Here is a 14,272-nt window from a genome sequence, read left to right as displayed (position 1 = left end):
TGCCGAGCCCACGGGGACACGGCGCTGCGGGGTGTGTGTGTCACCTCTGCCTGTGGCAGCCGGGCTGCAGGCGGACAGCACCCACCGAAAACAGCCGGGATGGAGGAGCTGAGGGTGCTGAGTCCCACCCGGGGACACTGGTGGGTGTTTCATTGCTCCTCCCTAAGGTTTGAACATGCCGCCCCTCCAAAACCTTTCACTGCCCTCAGCCTGTGTGTGTGACAGCAGTGGGCTTGGCCTCGCGTTCCTGCTCTGCCATTTCGAACCTGAAAATCCATCTTTCCAGGCAGCCCCGGGACAGGATCTGGCAGCGCTGGGGTGACCCTGATCTGCCAACACGGCCCCTTCTGCCTGTCCCACCAGAGGGGCCCAGGGTCCCCTTGTCCCCAGCCACAGCGCAGGGTGGGTGCCAACCTGGCACCAAGGGCCTCCAAACCTCTGTGTCCAGGCCCCGTCTGCTCCAGCCCTCCGTCCTCTGCCCATCCCGCCTGCACAGCCCATCCTGCAGCTCTGGGGCACTGGTCGGAGGTCTGTGGCTTTGATTAATCCCTCCAACACACACTGGCCACAACGAAGATTTAATGACAAGTTCGTGACTTGCCTCCTGCTAAGCCTTGTTCTGGGAGCTGGACCAGGGTGATCCGACACGCAGGGCCGGGTATCCTTACATGACGGTGCGTGCTCCGTGGGCTCACCAGCCCTCGCCCTCATCTTCAACTGGCTTTAACCTGCTTGATTTAACCTGTCTCATCGGGGCTGTTCCCGCTTGTCACCGCCTTCCAGGTCATGCGTAAATCAGAGCTGCTTCACTGGTTCGAGGTGCTGCTCCTGGGCCGGTGGGTGAGCAGAGCCTGGGGACGGGGCAGCGTCACCCGTGGGTGCTGCCTGTGGCGTGTCCGGCGGTGCGGTTGTTGTGCGGTGGGGACAGTGGGACAGGAGCCCTGCTCCTGCGCTGGGCGTGTGGCCGTGCCATTGCAGGGAGCCTGCGGGGCGTGTGCCGCCGCTGTCCCCCGCTCCCTGCGTCGCTGCGGCTCACACGGTGCCATCGCAAATCCCGAAGTGCTGGTTGCCACGTTACATTAGGAGGAGCCGCATGCAGCGTCCCCGGCGCCCGCTGTCATTGCAGTTCAATGGCAAGCTGCGTCTGAAAGGCTTGAAATCGGGGATCAAAGCCGCGGTGGCACGGCTGTTAGCGCTGGGGAGGCACACGAGCGGGGCGGCTGGGGGGCTGGAGCCGCGGCCCTGAGCCCGACAGTGCTGCCAGGCTGTGCCAGGACAGACCCCCCTCAGGGCGTGTGTTCCTGTGTGTGGGTGTCTCCTGGGTGTCTGTGCACATGTTCGTGTGAGCAGGGGTGCATGTGTTTGCAGGTGTGTGTGTACATGTGTGTGGATGTTCATGTGTGTGCACACATGTGCACAAGTGGCTGTGGTGCAGGTACATGCCTGTGCACATGTGCATTTTTGGGGGTGCACACCTGGAGAAGACCCAGGGCAGCTGGAGCTCGGGGGTTTCCAGCCCTGGGCTGTGCCCATGTGGACTCGGTTCCACCGGCGGCTCCAGTCCCAGCAGAAGCAGCCGCCTCTCGCCGGGCACCGGGCAGCGCTTGGCTCCCCAGCATCTCCTCATTCCTGCGGGCTGCGCACCGAGCGGTGATGCCGCAGCACCCGTGTCCCCAGGCCACAGCACCCCCAGGGTGCAGGGGCAGGTTTGGGGACGTTCTGCCAGGACAGGTGCTCCTACATGGCCCTGGGGAGCATGGTCACAGTGTTTGGAGGTCATCTGATTGTAGCTGGCCTCCTGTCACCTGCGTGGGTCCTGTAGCCCCATGTGGTCCCTGCCAGCTCATCCTTTCTGGACCAGACACCCCCATCCCCGCTGCAGCACCCTGAGGGGTGGTGTTTTGTGGTGGTGCCACTCCAGCCTGGTGCCAGCCATGCCCTGTCCCCTCCCAGCGGCACAGCGAGAGCTGGGGGGTCACAGCCGCGGGCAGAGGGGCACAGGAGCCATTCATCCCTTCAAAGCCACCACCTTGTCTCTCCGCAGACCCCGAGTCCCAGAGGAAGAGGACAGTGCAGAATGTGCTGGACCTTCGGCAGAACCTGGAGGAGACCATGTCCAGCCTGAGGGGCTCTCAGGTGTCTCACAGGTGAGGCCCTGACACCGGACCCCCCCACCCCTTCCCCACAAGCTGTGTCCTTCGTGGGACAGCGAGGGCGGCCGTGTGGGTGGGAGGGAGCTGACTGTGCCCTGTGGCTGGGAACCCTGTGCATGGGGGCTTGGAGAGGTACCCTCACATCCATGGGGTGTTGTGGGGGGGGGCTGCAGGAGAACCTGGTGCTCCCAGCAAAGAAGTTTCTGCTCATGTTCAGATGGAGCCTCCTGTGTTTCAGTCTGTGCCCGTTGCCCCTCACCCTGGCTCTGGGCACCACTGAACAGAGTCTGGTCCATCCTCTGACACCCACCCTGAGATACTGATCCATTGAGCAGATCCCTCTCAGCTTCTCTTCTCCAGCTGAACAACCACAGCTCTCCCAGTCTCTCTTCATAAGAAGGGTGCTCTGGGCCCCTCATCATCTTCATAGCCCACTGCTGGTCTCTGTCCAGTAATTCCTTGTCCTTCCTAAACTGGGGAGCCCAGAACTGGACTCAGTTCTCCACAGACAACCAGAGGCGAAGGTGTCCCCTGTGCAGGTTTGCACCACAGGCTCCATCCCCGCTGTGACTCAGTTTCTCCACTCTTTGTAGTCGATGATGGAGAAAGCAGAGCTGACCGAATACCCAGCACCCCGCAGGCCATGGGTGCAGCACCCCAGGGCGGCAGCTGGGGGAACAGCGGGGCTGGGGACATGGCAAACCAGGGCAGGGTGTCCGGGGTCTCACTACCACATGTCTGGGACCACCCGTGTTCCCCGTGGGTCTCTCATTGAGGCCACTGCAGGGTCACTGCTCCGCTCCGGACGTTGCCGGGGGGTGTGCGGCCGCTCCAGCTCCTGCCTGGCTGCCCCTCGGGGCTGAGGGTCGGACCCTGCCAGGGCCAGCAGGTGGGGAGGGGGCACCTCCCCGGGCACCCTGCAGCCCCCACCGCGCTGCCGCAGCCGTTTTGGGAAGCCTGGGCGTTGCAGAGAGGCTGTGTTGGTGTCAGCCGGGCCGGGAGGCTGAGGAGGCAGCGAACATCCTTCTCCTGGTGTTTGTTGCCACCTCGCGGTCACCCTCGATCCTCGGTTTTGTGTTGGAATGGGCGAACAACAGCAGCTTCACCCACCCTGCTTCACCGACTGCTCATCACCACGGACCTTCCGTGTCAGCCCTGATCAGCTTTGTCCGGGGCGAAGCAGCCTGCTTGATTTAGTGATTCTGAACTGAGAAGCTCATCTAGACCTTGCTCGTCCCTGCTGCACTTTCGGGATCTTTTCCAAGCCAGAGGCAGCAAAGCATTGGGGTTTTGAGCGGGGCTGCAGCGATATTCCCTGAGCTGGCCATTTGCTGGAGTTATCCATCACAGCGCTGCCGTCCCTTTGCTGGGCAGAGGAGCTGGTTTGCAGCCTGGCACTGCTCACAACGAGTCGGGGCTGCTTTGGGATTGTTTGCATTCGCTTTGCTTTCACTTGGCATTCATCTGTGTCAAACTTCACCTCCCGCCTGCTCGCCCCAGCACTCAGCTCCATTGCAAATCCTCCGTCAGCCCCGGTCTTAGGGAAGTAGGACGGGGATATTAAGGGTGATTAAATCGGTGTTGCTGGTGGGTTTTGACTCTTCGCCATCACTTCCTTCTCATGATGTGCTATGAGTACATCGCGTGGTGGAGGCCTTGACCAGGTCCCTGGCACAGGGAAAAGTGACTATTGATAGCCCAGGGATGCCTACCCCTGTGTTCTGTCCTCTAAGCGGTTCTTAAATACGTGAGGATTTTCCCTCTTACCCCATGGCAGCAGGAAGCTTAATGTGCCTTTGGTGAGAGCGCTGGGCAGCACGCTCCCCGCGTCCCCCCCGGAGCTCCGCCAGGCTGTGAGCTGCATTTTCCTTTCCCGAAGCTGTGTCAGCCCTTCCCTGGTATGTCATAATTACACACGTACCTACTAATTTTGCTCTTTGGAACACTTCCTACAAGCATGTCCGATACGGATGTCATCCGCAGTCCTTTGGACGTGCCCTGCATGGCCAGCGTCCCCGTAGCCGCTTCGGGCTCTCTCTTAATTCTTCCACAAACTGTTCCTCAAATTTCTCATGTTCTCCTGGCTCTGTTCTTCCACCCAGCAGCTGGGGGCTCAGCCTCTGCTGTTCTCTCACTAGGACACAGGTTTATTCCTGAAGGACATCACCGTGCTTCAGGCAGCCTTTGCTGCAGGAGCTTCCTCGGGGGCTCGCTCGCGTCCCGCCTGAGACGTGGTTGCATCTGCTCCGAGCTGCCGGCAGAACATCCTTAAATAGCCTTTGTGCTGCCGACAAAAACAAAACCCTTTTAGCTGCCCCTTTTAGTTCCGCTTTAGCAAACTTCCTAGTTTTTTATGTAGTTCCCTGTTTTAAATTCAATACTGCAGCCAGGGTTTGGCTTTTGGTGCTTCTGCAGGAACGTTGAATCCAAGCTAGGGAATAGCTCGCTGATAGTGATGTTCGGAGCCAAGTGGAGGGCTGTGGGTTCCCAAGTAGCTGCTCCAAGAAGTAATCATTTCTGGTGTCTAAATTTAGTCTCAGCATCACTCCCTGACATACAGTTTGCCCAAAATACACCCTGAGGGGTGCGGGGAGGAACCAAACTCTCCGTTCCTGATGTCCCTGGGCTGGGAGAGCCGCACGTCGGGCAGCGCTGTCTGGGGACGTCCCCTCCTGCCCAGACGTGGAGGTTCACTCTGCAGGGCTGCGGTCTGGGGTGCTGGTGCAGGGACCCGGTCCTGGTTTGCCCCTCAGCATCCTTTCGCTCACAGCCTCCACTTCGCTGCACAGCCCACTGCCGCGGCCCCTGGGTCAGTGAGCCACCCCAGTTCATGCTGTCCTGTGTCTGGGGTGATGCTGGGGTGTGGAAGTTGAAATGCTGGTTGGGAAATGGCCAAGGAAGAGCAGCCTGGGCATGTGGGAGCACATCTGGTCTGATGGCTCTCTGTTTGTGGGGTTCCACACAACTCGGGTTGGGGCCAGGGCCGGTCTCCAGCGGTGTGCGGGACCCTCACAGGATCCCAGGCTGGTTGGGTTGCAGGAACTCTGCAGATCCCCAGCCCAGCCCTGCTCACGCAGGGTCACAGAGCAGATCACACAGGTGGGTCCAGGGGGTTTGAATGGCTCAGAGAAGGAGACTCCACACCCGCTCTGGGCAGCCTGGGCCAGGCTCTGGCACCTCCCAGCAAAGAAGTTTCTGCTCATGTTCAGATGGAGCCTCCTGTGTTTCAGTCTGTGCCCGTTGCCCCTCACCCTGGCGCTGGGCACCACTGAACAGAGTCTGGTCCATCCTCTGACACCCACCCTGAGATATTGATCTCACTGATCAGATCCCTCTCAGCTTCTCTTCCCCAGCTCAACAGCCCCATCTCTCCCAGTCTCTCCTCATAGAGGACAGCATGTTTGCAGCCAGGTGCATCGCCTCTGTGGGGTGTCTGGGGCACAGACCTTCCCAGCACACCCCACATCCCACTCCACAGTCCCTGGGGAGAAATGGGCACCCCCAGACACCGGGGGTGTGGGTGGTGTGGGTGCCCTGGAGTGTGGGACGCTGTACTGGCACCAACCAGGGCAGGAGGGGACTGTCCCCTGCCCGTGGAGGTGGAGGGGCTCCAGGACAGGCAGCATCCCTGAGCCCACACTCCTCGGAGCCTCTGGCCTTGCCTGACTTCTTCAACATGGGCAGTTTTCTTTTGTGAGCACTTGCAGCCCCGGTTTTGGGGGGTGATGCAGGGCACAGACCTCCGCTGCCCACCCTGCCCTGCTCTGACCCCCTGCACCCTGTCCTTTGCAGCTCCCTGGAGATGACCTGCTACGACAGCGACGAAGCCAACCCCCGCAGCGTCTCCAGCCTGTCCAACCGCTCCTCCCCGCTGTCCTGGCGCTACGGGCAGTCGAGCCCGCGCCTGCAGGCGGGGGACGCGCCGTCGGTCGGGGGGACCTGCCGCTCCGAGGGCACCCCCAGCTGGTACATGCACGGGGAGCGGGCGCACTACTCGCACACCATGCCCATGCGCAGCCCCAGCAAGCTGAGCCACATCTCCCGCCTGGAGCTGGTTGAGGCACTGGACACCGATGACGTGGAGCTGAAGTCGGGCTACATGAGCGACAGCGACCTGATGGGGAAGACGCTGACGGAGGATGACGACATCACCACAGGGTAAGTGGTGATGGGGCTCTGCTGGGGGTTTCACTGCTGGTGGAGGGGCACCAGGCATGGCAGGGATGGATGGAGGAGCACACAGATCATGGCCAGTCTGGCTGTGTGGATCATGTCCATGTCCCCACGTCCCAAAAGATGCTTTCCCCCTGGCCAGGCAGTGTGGCCATTGCAGTGTTGGTGATGCTGGGCCAGCCGGGGTTGCTGAGGACCAGTGAGCCCTTGAGCTGGGGTGTTGCTCTCTTGGCGTGCACGAGCGTCCCGCTTGATCTGGGTGTTCCCAGAGCAAGGGGCTAACAAGGGCACCTGGTGTGTGGGTGCGGAGGCCCTGAGCCAGAGCCCTGCTGGAGTCAGTACCACTGCTTCAGGAACGCTCTCCCAGTTCATTACAGTGAGTCTGAGCTTCTCTCTCTAACCCTGGCACTGTGGGGATGTCCTGTGTCCAGCTGGGAGTGCTGGTGACCTGTGGTGGGACAGGATGGGTCAGGTCTCAGCACCCCAGGGAACACTGAGGTGTCATTGCTGATGGGTGGAGCAGAGTGCGCTGCCGAGCAGGGTCCTGTCCTTTTGGGAGTCCCGTCGGCCTCTGTCCCTCCACCTGCGGGGCCAGGTTCATCTCCTGCTGGGTCAGCACAACCCAGCTCACCCCAGGCTCGCATTTTCTTCCCAGATGCATCCTGCTCCTGCTGCACTGTTGAGGTGCCCCTGGCTCTGGCGGGGATCCAGGGTTTCAGCATGGTGAAGGTTTCCTGTTTCAGCACAGGAGAAAATAAATAACTCCAGCATTTGAGTTGTCCCAGAACAGGAGGGGGTATTTGGCCTCCTGACAGTGCTGCTCTTGGCCCTCCTGGGGTGGCCATAGTCACCTCAGCTCTTTGTGGGACAGAGCACAGCCCACGGCTTCACACCCGTCCTGGGGGCCAGTGCTCTCAGATGTGGCCCTGAGGCATGTGCTGGTGACAAGAGGGACACTGACGGATGCCTGTGCTGGTCTCCGCCCCTGTGATCCTCCAGCTTGGGGGCAAAAATGCCTGTGGCACCATGAGCATCAGACCCGTCCTCCTCACAGGCATGTGGGGTGGCCTTGGGGGCTGCCCCGTCCTTGCGAACAGTGGTGCCTTGTGCTGGCGCAGTGTGGTCCCCTCCTGGGGACAGTGACCTGTCACTTGGCAGCCAGAGGTGGCACATCACCACCTTCCGTCAGTGGCCACCGGACTGTGGGGTGTGATGGGCAATGGGGTGGCTTTGGGCTGCCCTGGGTGGCTGGGGCCACAGCAGGTCTGGCTGGGGGGGTGAAGGGCTCCACTGCTCCCCGTTGTCCTCCTGGCTCATCTCAGAGCCGCTCATGCAGGCAGATAACCTTGGGGTGCCCTTGGCTGCAGAGGCGCTGCTGGGAGGGGGTGACCTGAGCATCGCTTCGTCTCCATCAGCGACCGAGCAGGCAGGGTGCAGGCAGGGTGCGGGCAGGGGCAGCGATGGAGCAGGCAGGGTGCAGGCAGGGGCCGTGATGGAGCAGGCAGGGGCAGTGATGGAGGGGCAGGGTGCAGGCAAGGGCAGCGATGGAGCAGGCAGGGTGCAGGCAGGGGCAGCGATGGAGCAGGCAGGGGCAACGATGGAGGGGCAGGGTGCAGGCAGGGGCAGCGATGGAGCAGGCAGGGGCAGTGATGGAGGGGCAGGGTGCAGGCAGGAGCAGCGATGGAGCAGGCAGGGGCAGCGATGGAGGGGCAGGGTGCAGGCAGGAGCAGCGATGGAGCAGGCAGGGGCAGTGATGGAGGGGCAGGGTGCAGGCAGGAGCAGCGATGGAGCAGGCAGGGTGCAGGCAGGAGCAGCCCCAGCGGGACTCTCCCGGCGCTCAGCCCTGTGCACTGCCCTGGACAGGCATTGCTGCTCTTCCCAGGAAGGGCTGAGGTTTGGGGGCAGAGCCCTGCACAGCTGAGCCTCCTGTGAGGCCCTGGCCACACCGCAGTCCCCCAGTACCGGTGAGGCTCTCAGTGCCATGGCGAGTGGGGCCGGCACCACCACCACCACAGCCAGGTGCCACAATCCCAGTTCCTATGCAGCATTCCCAGTGTGATGCCCCGGATGTACCCCAAGGAAGCCCCCAGTGTCCTGCTGCTGGGTGCCCTGTGTGGGGCACTGCTCACCGGGGGTGGGTACAGGACGGCAACCGGGACAGCACAGGGCCCTCTCATCATGGGGACATGTCTGGGGGGCAGCACTGTCACCTAGTCACAGCTCTATCCCACGTGGCCCCATGGACTTGGGGTGTCCCCTAGAGCTGGCAGAGCCTCTGTCCCCAGGGGATGTCTCTGCTGGGTGGTGAGGGACACAAGGGTGCCCTGTCTGGGAGCCTGGGCGCTGGGTGCAGAGCTGGACAGGGGAGCATCCCCTCCTCCCCAGAGCTGGCCGGGGTGAGGGGCTGCATCGCAGAGCACTCACCCAGCACAGCCCCCATCCAGCACAGCCCCTCACCAGCACAGCCCCTCATCAGCCTCCTCGGCTGGCTCTGACCTAGAAAGCAAACAGCGCCGCAGGCCCCGTCTCCCCGTGCCGCTAATGCACCGGGCAGGAGCCGAGCGCTGCAGATGGGGCCATCAGCCCCCGAGCCCGCGCCGTGGGCCAGCGCCTCCCCGCACCGCGCCGGCGCACACCCAGGCTTATAGGGCAGTAGGTCAGAGCCAGCGCGGGGACACAGTGGCACGTCCCCTCAGAGACGTGCAGGGCTGTGGGATGGGACCTGCAGCTCACCAGGGAAGCAGCCTGGCAGGAGAAAGGGCTGAGGTAGGTGAGGCAGGGCTGGTGTGTGGGACTGTCCGTGGGGCGCTGGGGTGAATCCGGGGGGTGGTGGTTGGGGTGAGCTCAGCGCAGAAGGCACTTGGGGTCTCGGAGCACAGCTCAGAGCGAGGGGATAATCAGGTCTGGCGCTGAGAGCAGGGGTCAGCTGGGACACCCCTGTCCCCAGAAGCATTTCTGTATCAGCCGGACACGCCAGCATCCTGGCTCCCTGCCTGCCCGTGCCTACCTGCCTGTGTCCATTGGGTCTGCACTCGTGGCTCCACCAGCAACCTGCTGCTGGTTTTGAGGGGTGGAAAGCTCTGACTTTGCCTTCCCTGTTTGGCAGCAAAGCCCTTCTTTTGTTCCCGGTGTCACCGTATCCTCCTCGTGCCCCGCAGCAGGGCAGCCCCTGGCTGGCGGCACAGCCGAGCTGGGAGCAGCCCTGCCAGGATGCACCCACGCCGTTTCCGGCACCGTGGTGCCTGAAGGGCCTGGCACAGGCAGCGAGCTCTGCTTAACACAGCAGTGTTCACTGGAATGGTGCTGCTCTCCTGCCCCATCCTGCCTGTCCTTCGGGCCTGAGTAGGGCACAGGCAGGGATGGCACCAACCCCTGGCACTGAGAAGTCTTCACTCTCTTCCTTGGCCGCTGTCAACTCGGGTTTCCAGCCGCCAGCGCTCAGCGTGCCACCCGCTGCTCCCTGCCCCTGGTGTCGGTCCCTGGGGGGCTGCGGTGGGTGATGCATTCCCGCCGAGCTGGGCTGGGGATGGCCCTGGAGGTCACCCTGCTGAAGTCACCCCGCCAAGATGTCCACCAGCAATGCAGCCCCCACCGCCAAGGGACGTCTGCAGCAGCACAGCCACTGCACGGCGCTGGGGCTGCGGTGCAGCAGCGCGGGCGCCTTCGTGTGCAGACCTGCGCGTGAATCAGGAGGCGGCGGAGAGCGCTCGAGCGGGGATGTTCAAGCCGGGTTTTGCCCGGTTTCGTCCCAGCCACATCCTGCATGTCCGAGCGGTGCCACCTCCTCCACGTGCAGCTGCCGTTCCCCCGCAGCACCCTGCGGCTGCGTGTCGGTGCTTCTCCCCCTGCGCTGCGTGTGCTCAGGGACCTGATGTGAGCAGCTCTGGTGGGTGCCGGGTGCCGGCGCAGGAGCGGGTGAGCATCTGTCACCCCTCAGTGTGCCCTGGGGCCCTTGGGGACACGGTGGGGAGCGAGCGGGGTGCTGGGGGCTTCACTGAGGTGGGGAGCTGGTGAGACAGCTGGTGGGACAGGGAGTTTCCCCTTCCACAATGCCAGATGGGGTCCTGGGCTGAGAGCATGACAAGAGTATTGGGTCGTCACTGCTTTGCACCGCTCTGCCACATCTCCTGGGTTTGGGGTGCTCTGCGTGATGTTGTCCTTCCCGCCACCCTCCTTTTGTCAGACCTCTTGTCAGCTGCGCCGTTCCCCAGCTGCTTCCCCACAAATGGTGATGCTGCCGCAGGGCCGCAGGGGGTCTGGCTGTCCCTGGAGGGGTCTGTCAGGCCACCATGCCCATTGATGGGGGCTCTGTAGAGTCTGAGCACCTCCCCTTGATGTTCATCATGCTGTGGGGCAGACCTATTGCCGACGGCTCCGCCGCACTCTCCCTCATGCGGGTCGGGGCAGGGCAGAGCTGCTCTGGGTGGGGTTTGTGGGTGCAGAGGGGGAGGAACACCTCGCCCTGGCTCAGGTACGCAAGGTGATGTACGGGGACATGAAACCTCAGCTCAACCGTGCACTCTGGGATGGTGCCTGTGGGATGGGCAGCTCCCCAGGTGAGATCCCCAGGGACAAACTGGGACAAGCTGACTCCATCCTCAGAGCTGCTTAAATACCCTGCGGTGGTAAAATCCCATGGGGACGCCCAGGCTGGTCTCATCCTGCCCATGTGGCAAAGCATGGGTGCTGCCGGGCCCGATCTTGCCATCCCCCAGCACAGAGCCAGGAGAGTGGGGAGGGAGTGATGGGGGCTGGCTGCTGAGTCAGCGCCTTCCCACTGCGGTGCTGCGGGAGCACTGATGATGTGTGTGCGCCATGGGACCCCGGGTGCGCAGACATTGCTCTGGAGCTGATCACCGAGGCTGTGCATGTCCTGTGGGGCTTTCAGTGCCTCAGGGAAGTCCTCATGCGACCCCGGGACAACTGTGATTTGGGGGTGTCCTTCTGGGGCTTGTTGTCTGTTGGGGGTGGGACGGGAGCTGGTGTTGGATCCCACGGCAGCGATGGCAGCATCTGCGCCTCTGTGAGCCGGGTACTGCCCTGGCTGCTTCACGGCCGTGAAATGGAGCCGTGGCAGCAGTCTTTGGCATCGCCACGTGGCTTGGGGATCAGCACTTGTGTCCAGCTCCCCGTACGCCCCAGGCACTGTCCTGTGCCACCGTGATGGTCTGATGGGCACTGCCTGTGGTCCGCACCGGTGGGGCTGGGGGCTGCCAGCAGCATTCCCAGGGAGGGATGCTCTGGAACTGGCACCCGCCGCGCTCCAGCTGGCCTGGCTCCAGCTTCCTCGCTGCTCCTTGGACTCTGCACAGTCCGGAGGCTGGAGCAGATGTTTGGCTCGGCTCCCCTAGAGTGGCGGGAGTGGCCGCCCTCCCCTGCTCCATGTGGGATTGGCCTGGCTTTCCGCTCCCTTCCCTCGAACGCCCCTTGCGTGGTGTTGGCCGGTCCGCGCTGACCCCGCTGCCGCCGTCCCGGTGAGCCCATGAAGTCATTCCTCGATGGGGACATCCTGCGGGGCACGGCCGTGGCCCCGCACGTGGCCTGGCGTGTGTGCGGGGGCCCCAGCCTGACCAGCTGGGGGGGCCGGGAAGTGGCGTTGGATAAACATTTGCTGTGCTGCGCCGCGTGCCGGGCTCAGCGGGGTCCCTGCTTCCAGCTGGGGATGGGGAACGGGCCCAGAAAGGGACCCCAGCCCCCTGCTGGGCACCACCACCATCGCAGCACTGTGGTCCAGCTGGCTGCTTATTTTGGTGTTTGGGTTGAGGTGCCCAGTGCTGACCCCCAGGCCCTGGGGCTGCGCTGCTGCAGCAGCGGCCGCACGGGGCACGTTTTGGGAAGGAGATCCCGGCGTTGCAGGACTTGTGGGGAGCAGCACATTTGGGGGTCAGCGCACACGCAGGATTTGGGAAGGTCCTGGAGCTGGGCGTGGACACGGAGCAGAGCCGAGCCCCGGGCTGGACCTTGCACACCCACGCACCCCGGGAGAGCTGCTCGGGGGGATCTGCCCCCCAAACCCCTGCCTGTCCACTACCGCCTGGGGAGCTCAAGAGCTGGCTTTGCCGCTTGCCACGTGCCACCCTGCGGCGAGCGAAGGGCCCGGCTGCTGCGGGCGGAGGTGTCCGAGGCCACTGGCCTGTCCAGGCAACGGGAAAAATAGGAATTTCGCAAGCGGGCTGAGTCACGCTGCTCCCCCACCCCGGTGCGGCCCTGGGACTCTCCGAGCGCAAACGCGGCTGCTGCAGCCCACGGTGCCGCCACGGTGCCCCGAGCGAGGCGGCGTGTGTCACCGCTCCCGGAGCAGCCGGGGATCCCCGCACCGGGACACGTTTCCTCTGGGGTTTCCACTGCTCGGGGGGGTCAGAGGGGTGACCCTGCATTGTCCCCCTGCAGCTGAGCTCAGCGGCCCTGCTGGCACAGTGGCCGGGTGCGTGGTTGGGGTCCACGGCTGATCTCGCTGCCTGACACCCCCCGGCATCAGCCACGCTGCCTTGGGGAGGTCAGATCCTGCTGTTACCGCGGTCGGCAGCGCAGAGCTGGAGCGGAGGCGTAGCCTGGCCACAGGTCACCCCGCACGCGGGCTGCGCACACTCTGGGGACCCAAGGGGGCTGTCACCCACACCCCCCGGGGACCTGGGGGCCGGGGAGCAGAGGCAGTGCTGCCTGGAGGACAGGGGCTGGAACAACTGCTGGGATGTGATGCTGATCCTCTTCTGCTGGGTGAGCTCAGGCGCGGCAGACCCCCTTCCCTGCCTCAGTTTCCCTATCTGCAAAGTCTCTGCCACCCTCTGTTCCTCTGAGTGTGGCTTTGGTGAAGAGTGCCAGGTCCTGGTACCCAAAATGCAAATGGGAAGCACCTGGGGTCAGGGTGCCCTGTAAGCAGGGGCTGGTGGTATCTGCGGGGGGTACCTGGGGGTTTGGGGGGGTCCTGGAGGCCACACAGGATTTAGAGTGGTGTGGGGAGAACTTAGAGGAATCTGGGGGCTCCTAAGTGAGTCTGTGGTGTTCTCGAGCAGTACTGGGGGGGATTGGGGCTGTTAGAGGGGCATGGGGGGTGTGCTGGGGGTGTGGGGATCTAAGGGGGTGTGGGAATCTAAGGGGGTCTGGGAAGGGGTTGGGGATGTTGTGATGCCCTGACGTGGTTCCTGAGGCAGTTGTGAGGAGGAAGCAGAGTCCCCCCTGCCCGTGCCCGTGGGGAGTCTCCAACCCCCCCGATCATGATTTATGAAGCTAATTGGTTTTTCTGCCCCATTAAGTGGAGGAGAAGGGGAGGGAGGAAAGAGCCCCGGTGTGCCCATGCTTTCCTTGTGGGTCCTGCCAGAGCAGTGCGAGGCTGTGATGGGGGAAACCGGTGGCACATTCACAGGGCCCCCTCAGTGCAGTGACCCACAGATGTGGGGTGTAGAAACCCCCCAGTGCAAACCTGTGTTTCCTCCCCTGCGGTGTCACCGGCAGAACAGGAGGAAGGGGCTGGGGCAGAGCAAGAGTGACCCGCTTTAATCCAGGGCTGAGCTCCGGGTGGGTGCCAGGGCTTCGGCAGCAGCGGCCTGGCAGGAACACGAGTGCCAGGAGCCCTGGTGGGTCTGTCTGGCGTGTGGGTGGGTGTCTGTGCTGGTGCGAGACGGGTGAAGCAGGGAGACCGAACCCTCCAGCTCCAACAGCAGCCGCTGCTGAGAAGTGGGCTGGGTGGCTCCTCTGCGAAGGGCTCTGTGTCGGAGCTGGTGCCAGTGCCGGTGGGGCTGCTGTGGCCGACAGCGATTCTCTGCCATCATCTCGCACCAGACTCCTGGCTCTGGCAGGGTCAACGCTGCTTTTCCCGGAGCTGCCGTACTGGTCTGTGCTGGCCTGGATCCCCCCACCACCCTGGGCACCCAGAGTCTGGATTTGAGCCCAGCCAAAGCCAGAGCTGCTCCTGCGAGCGCTGCCTGAGACGACCGAGGAGAAGGGCA

The 14,272-nt window shown here is 63.4% G+C and overlaps 1 protein-coding gene across 6 annotated transcripts in view; it reads left to right on the top strand.

Annotated features, from left to right (window-relative positions):
* The window catches only part of NAV1 (neuron navigator 1), a 74,052-nt gene that overhangs the window by 39,814 nt on the left and 19,966 nt on the right, over positions 1-14,272 (top strand). For all 6 annotated transcript variants that reach the window (XM_065854853.2, XM_065854856.2, XM_065854851.2 and 3 more), the window contains exons 5-6: positions 2,045-2,147; positions 5,946-6,311. In XM_065854853.2, the coding sequence (XP_065710925.2) occupies positions 2,045-2,147; positions 5,946-6,311 (469 nt within the window). The remainder of the gene's footprint in view (positions 1-2,044; positions 2,148-5,945; positions 6,312-14,272) is intronic.

This window comes from Patagioenas fasciata, chromosome 21 (genome assembly GCF_037038585.1).
Source record: "Patagioenas fasciata isolate bPatFas1 chromosome 21, bPatFas1.hap1, whole genome shotgun sequence".
In the NCBI taxonomy this organism is placed as follows: Eukaryota; Metazoa; Chordata; class Aves; order Columbiformes; family Columbidae; genus Patagioenas; species Patagioenas fasciata.
The sequence above is the reverse complement of the archived record's forward strand: the minus strand, read 5'-3'. Positions and strand labels throughout refer to the sequence as shown.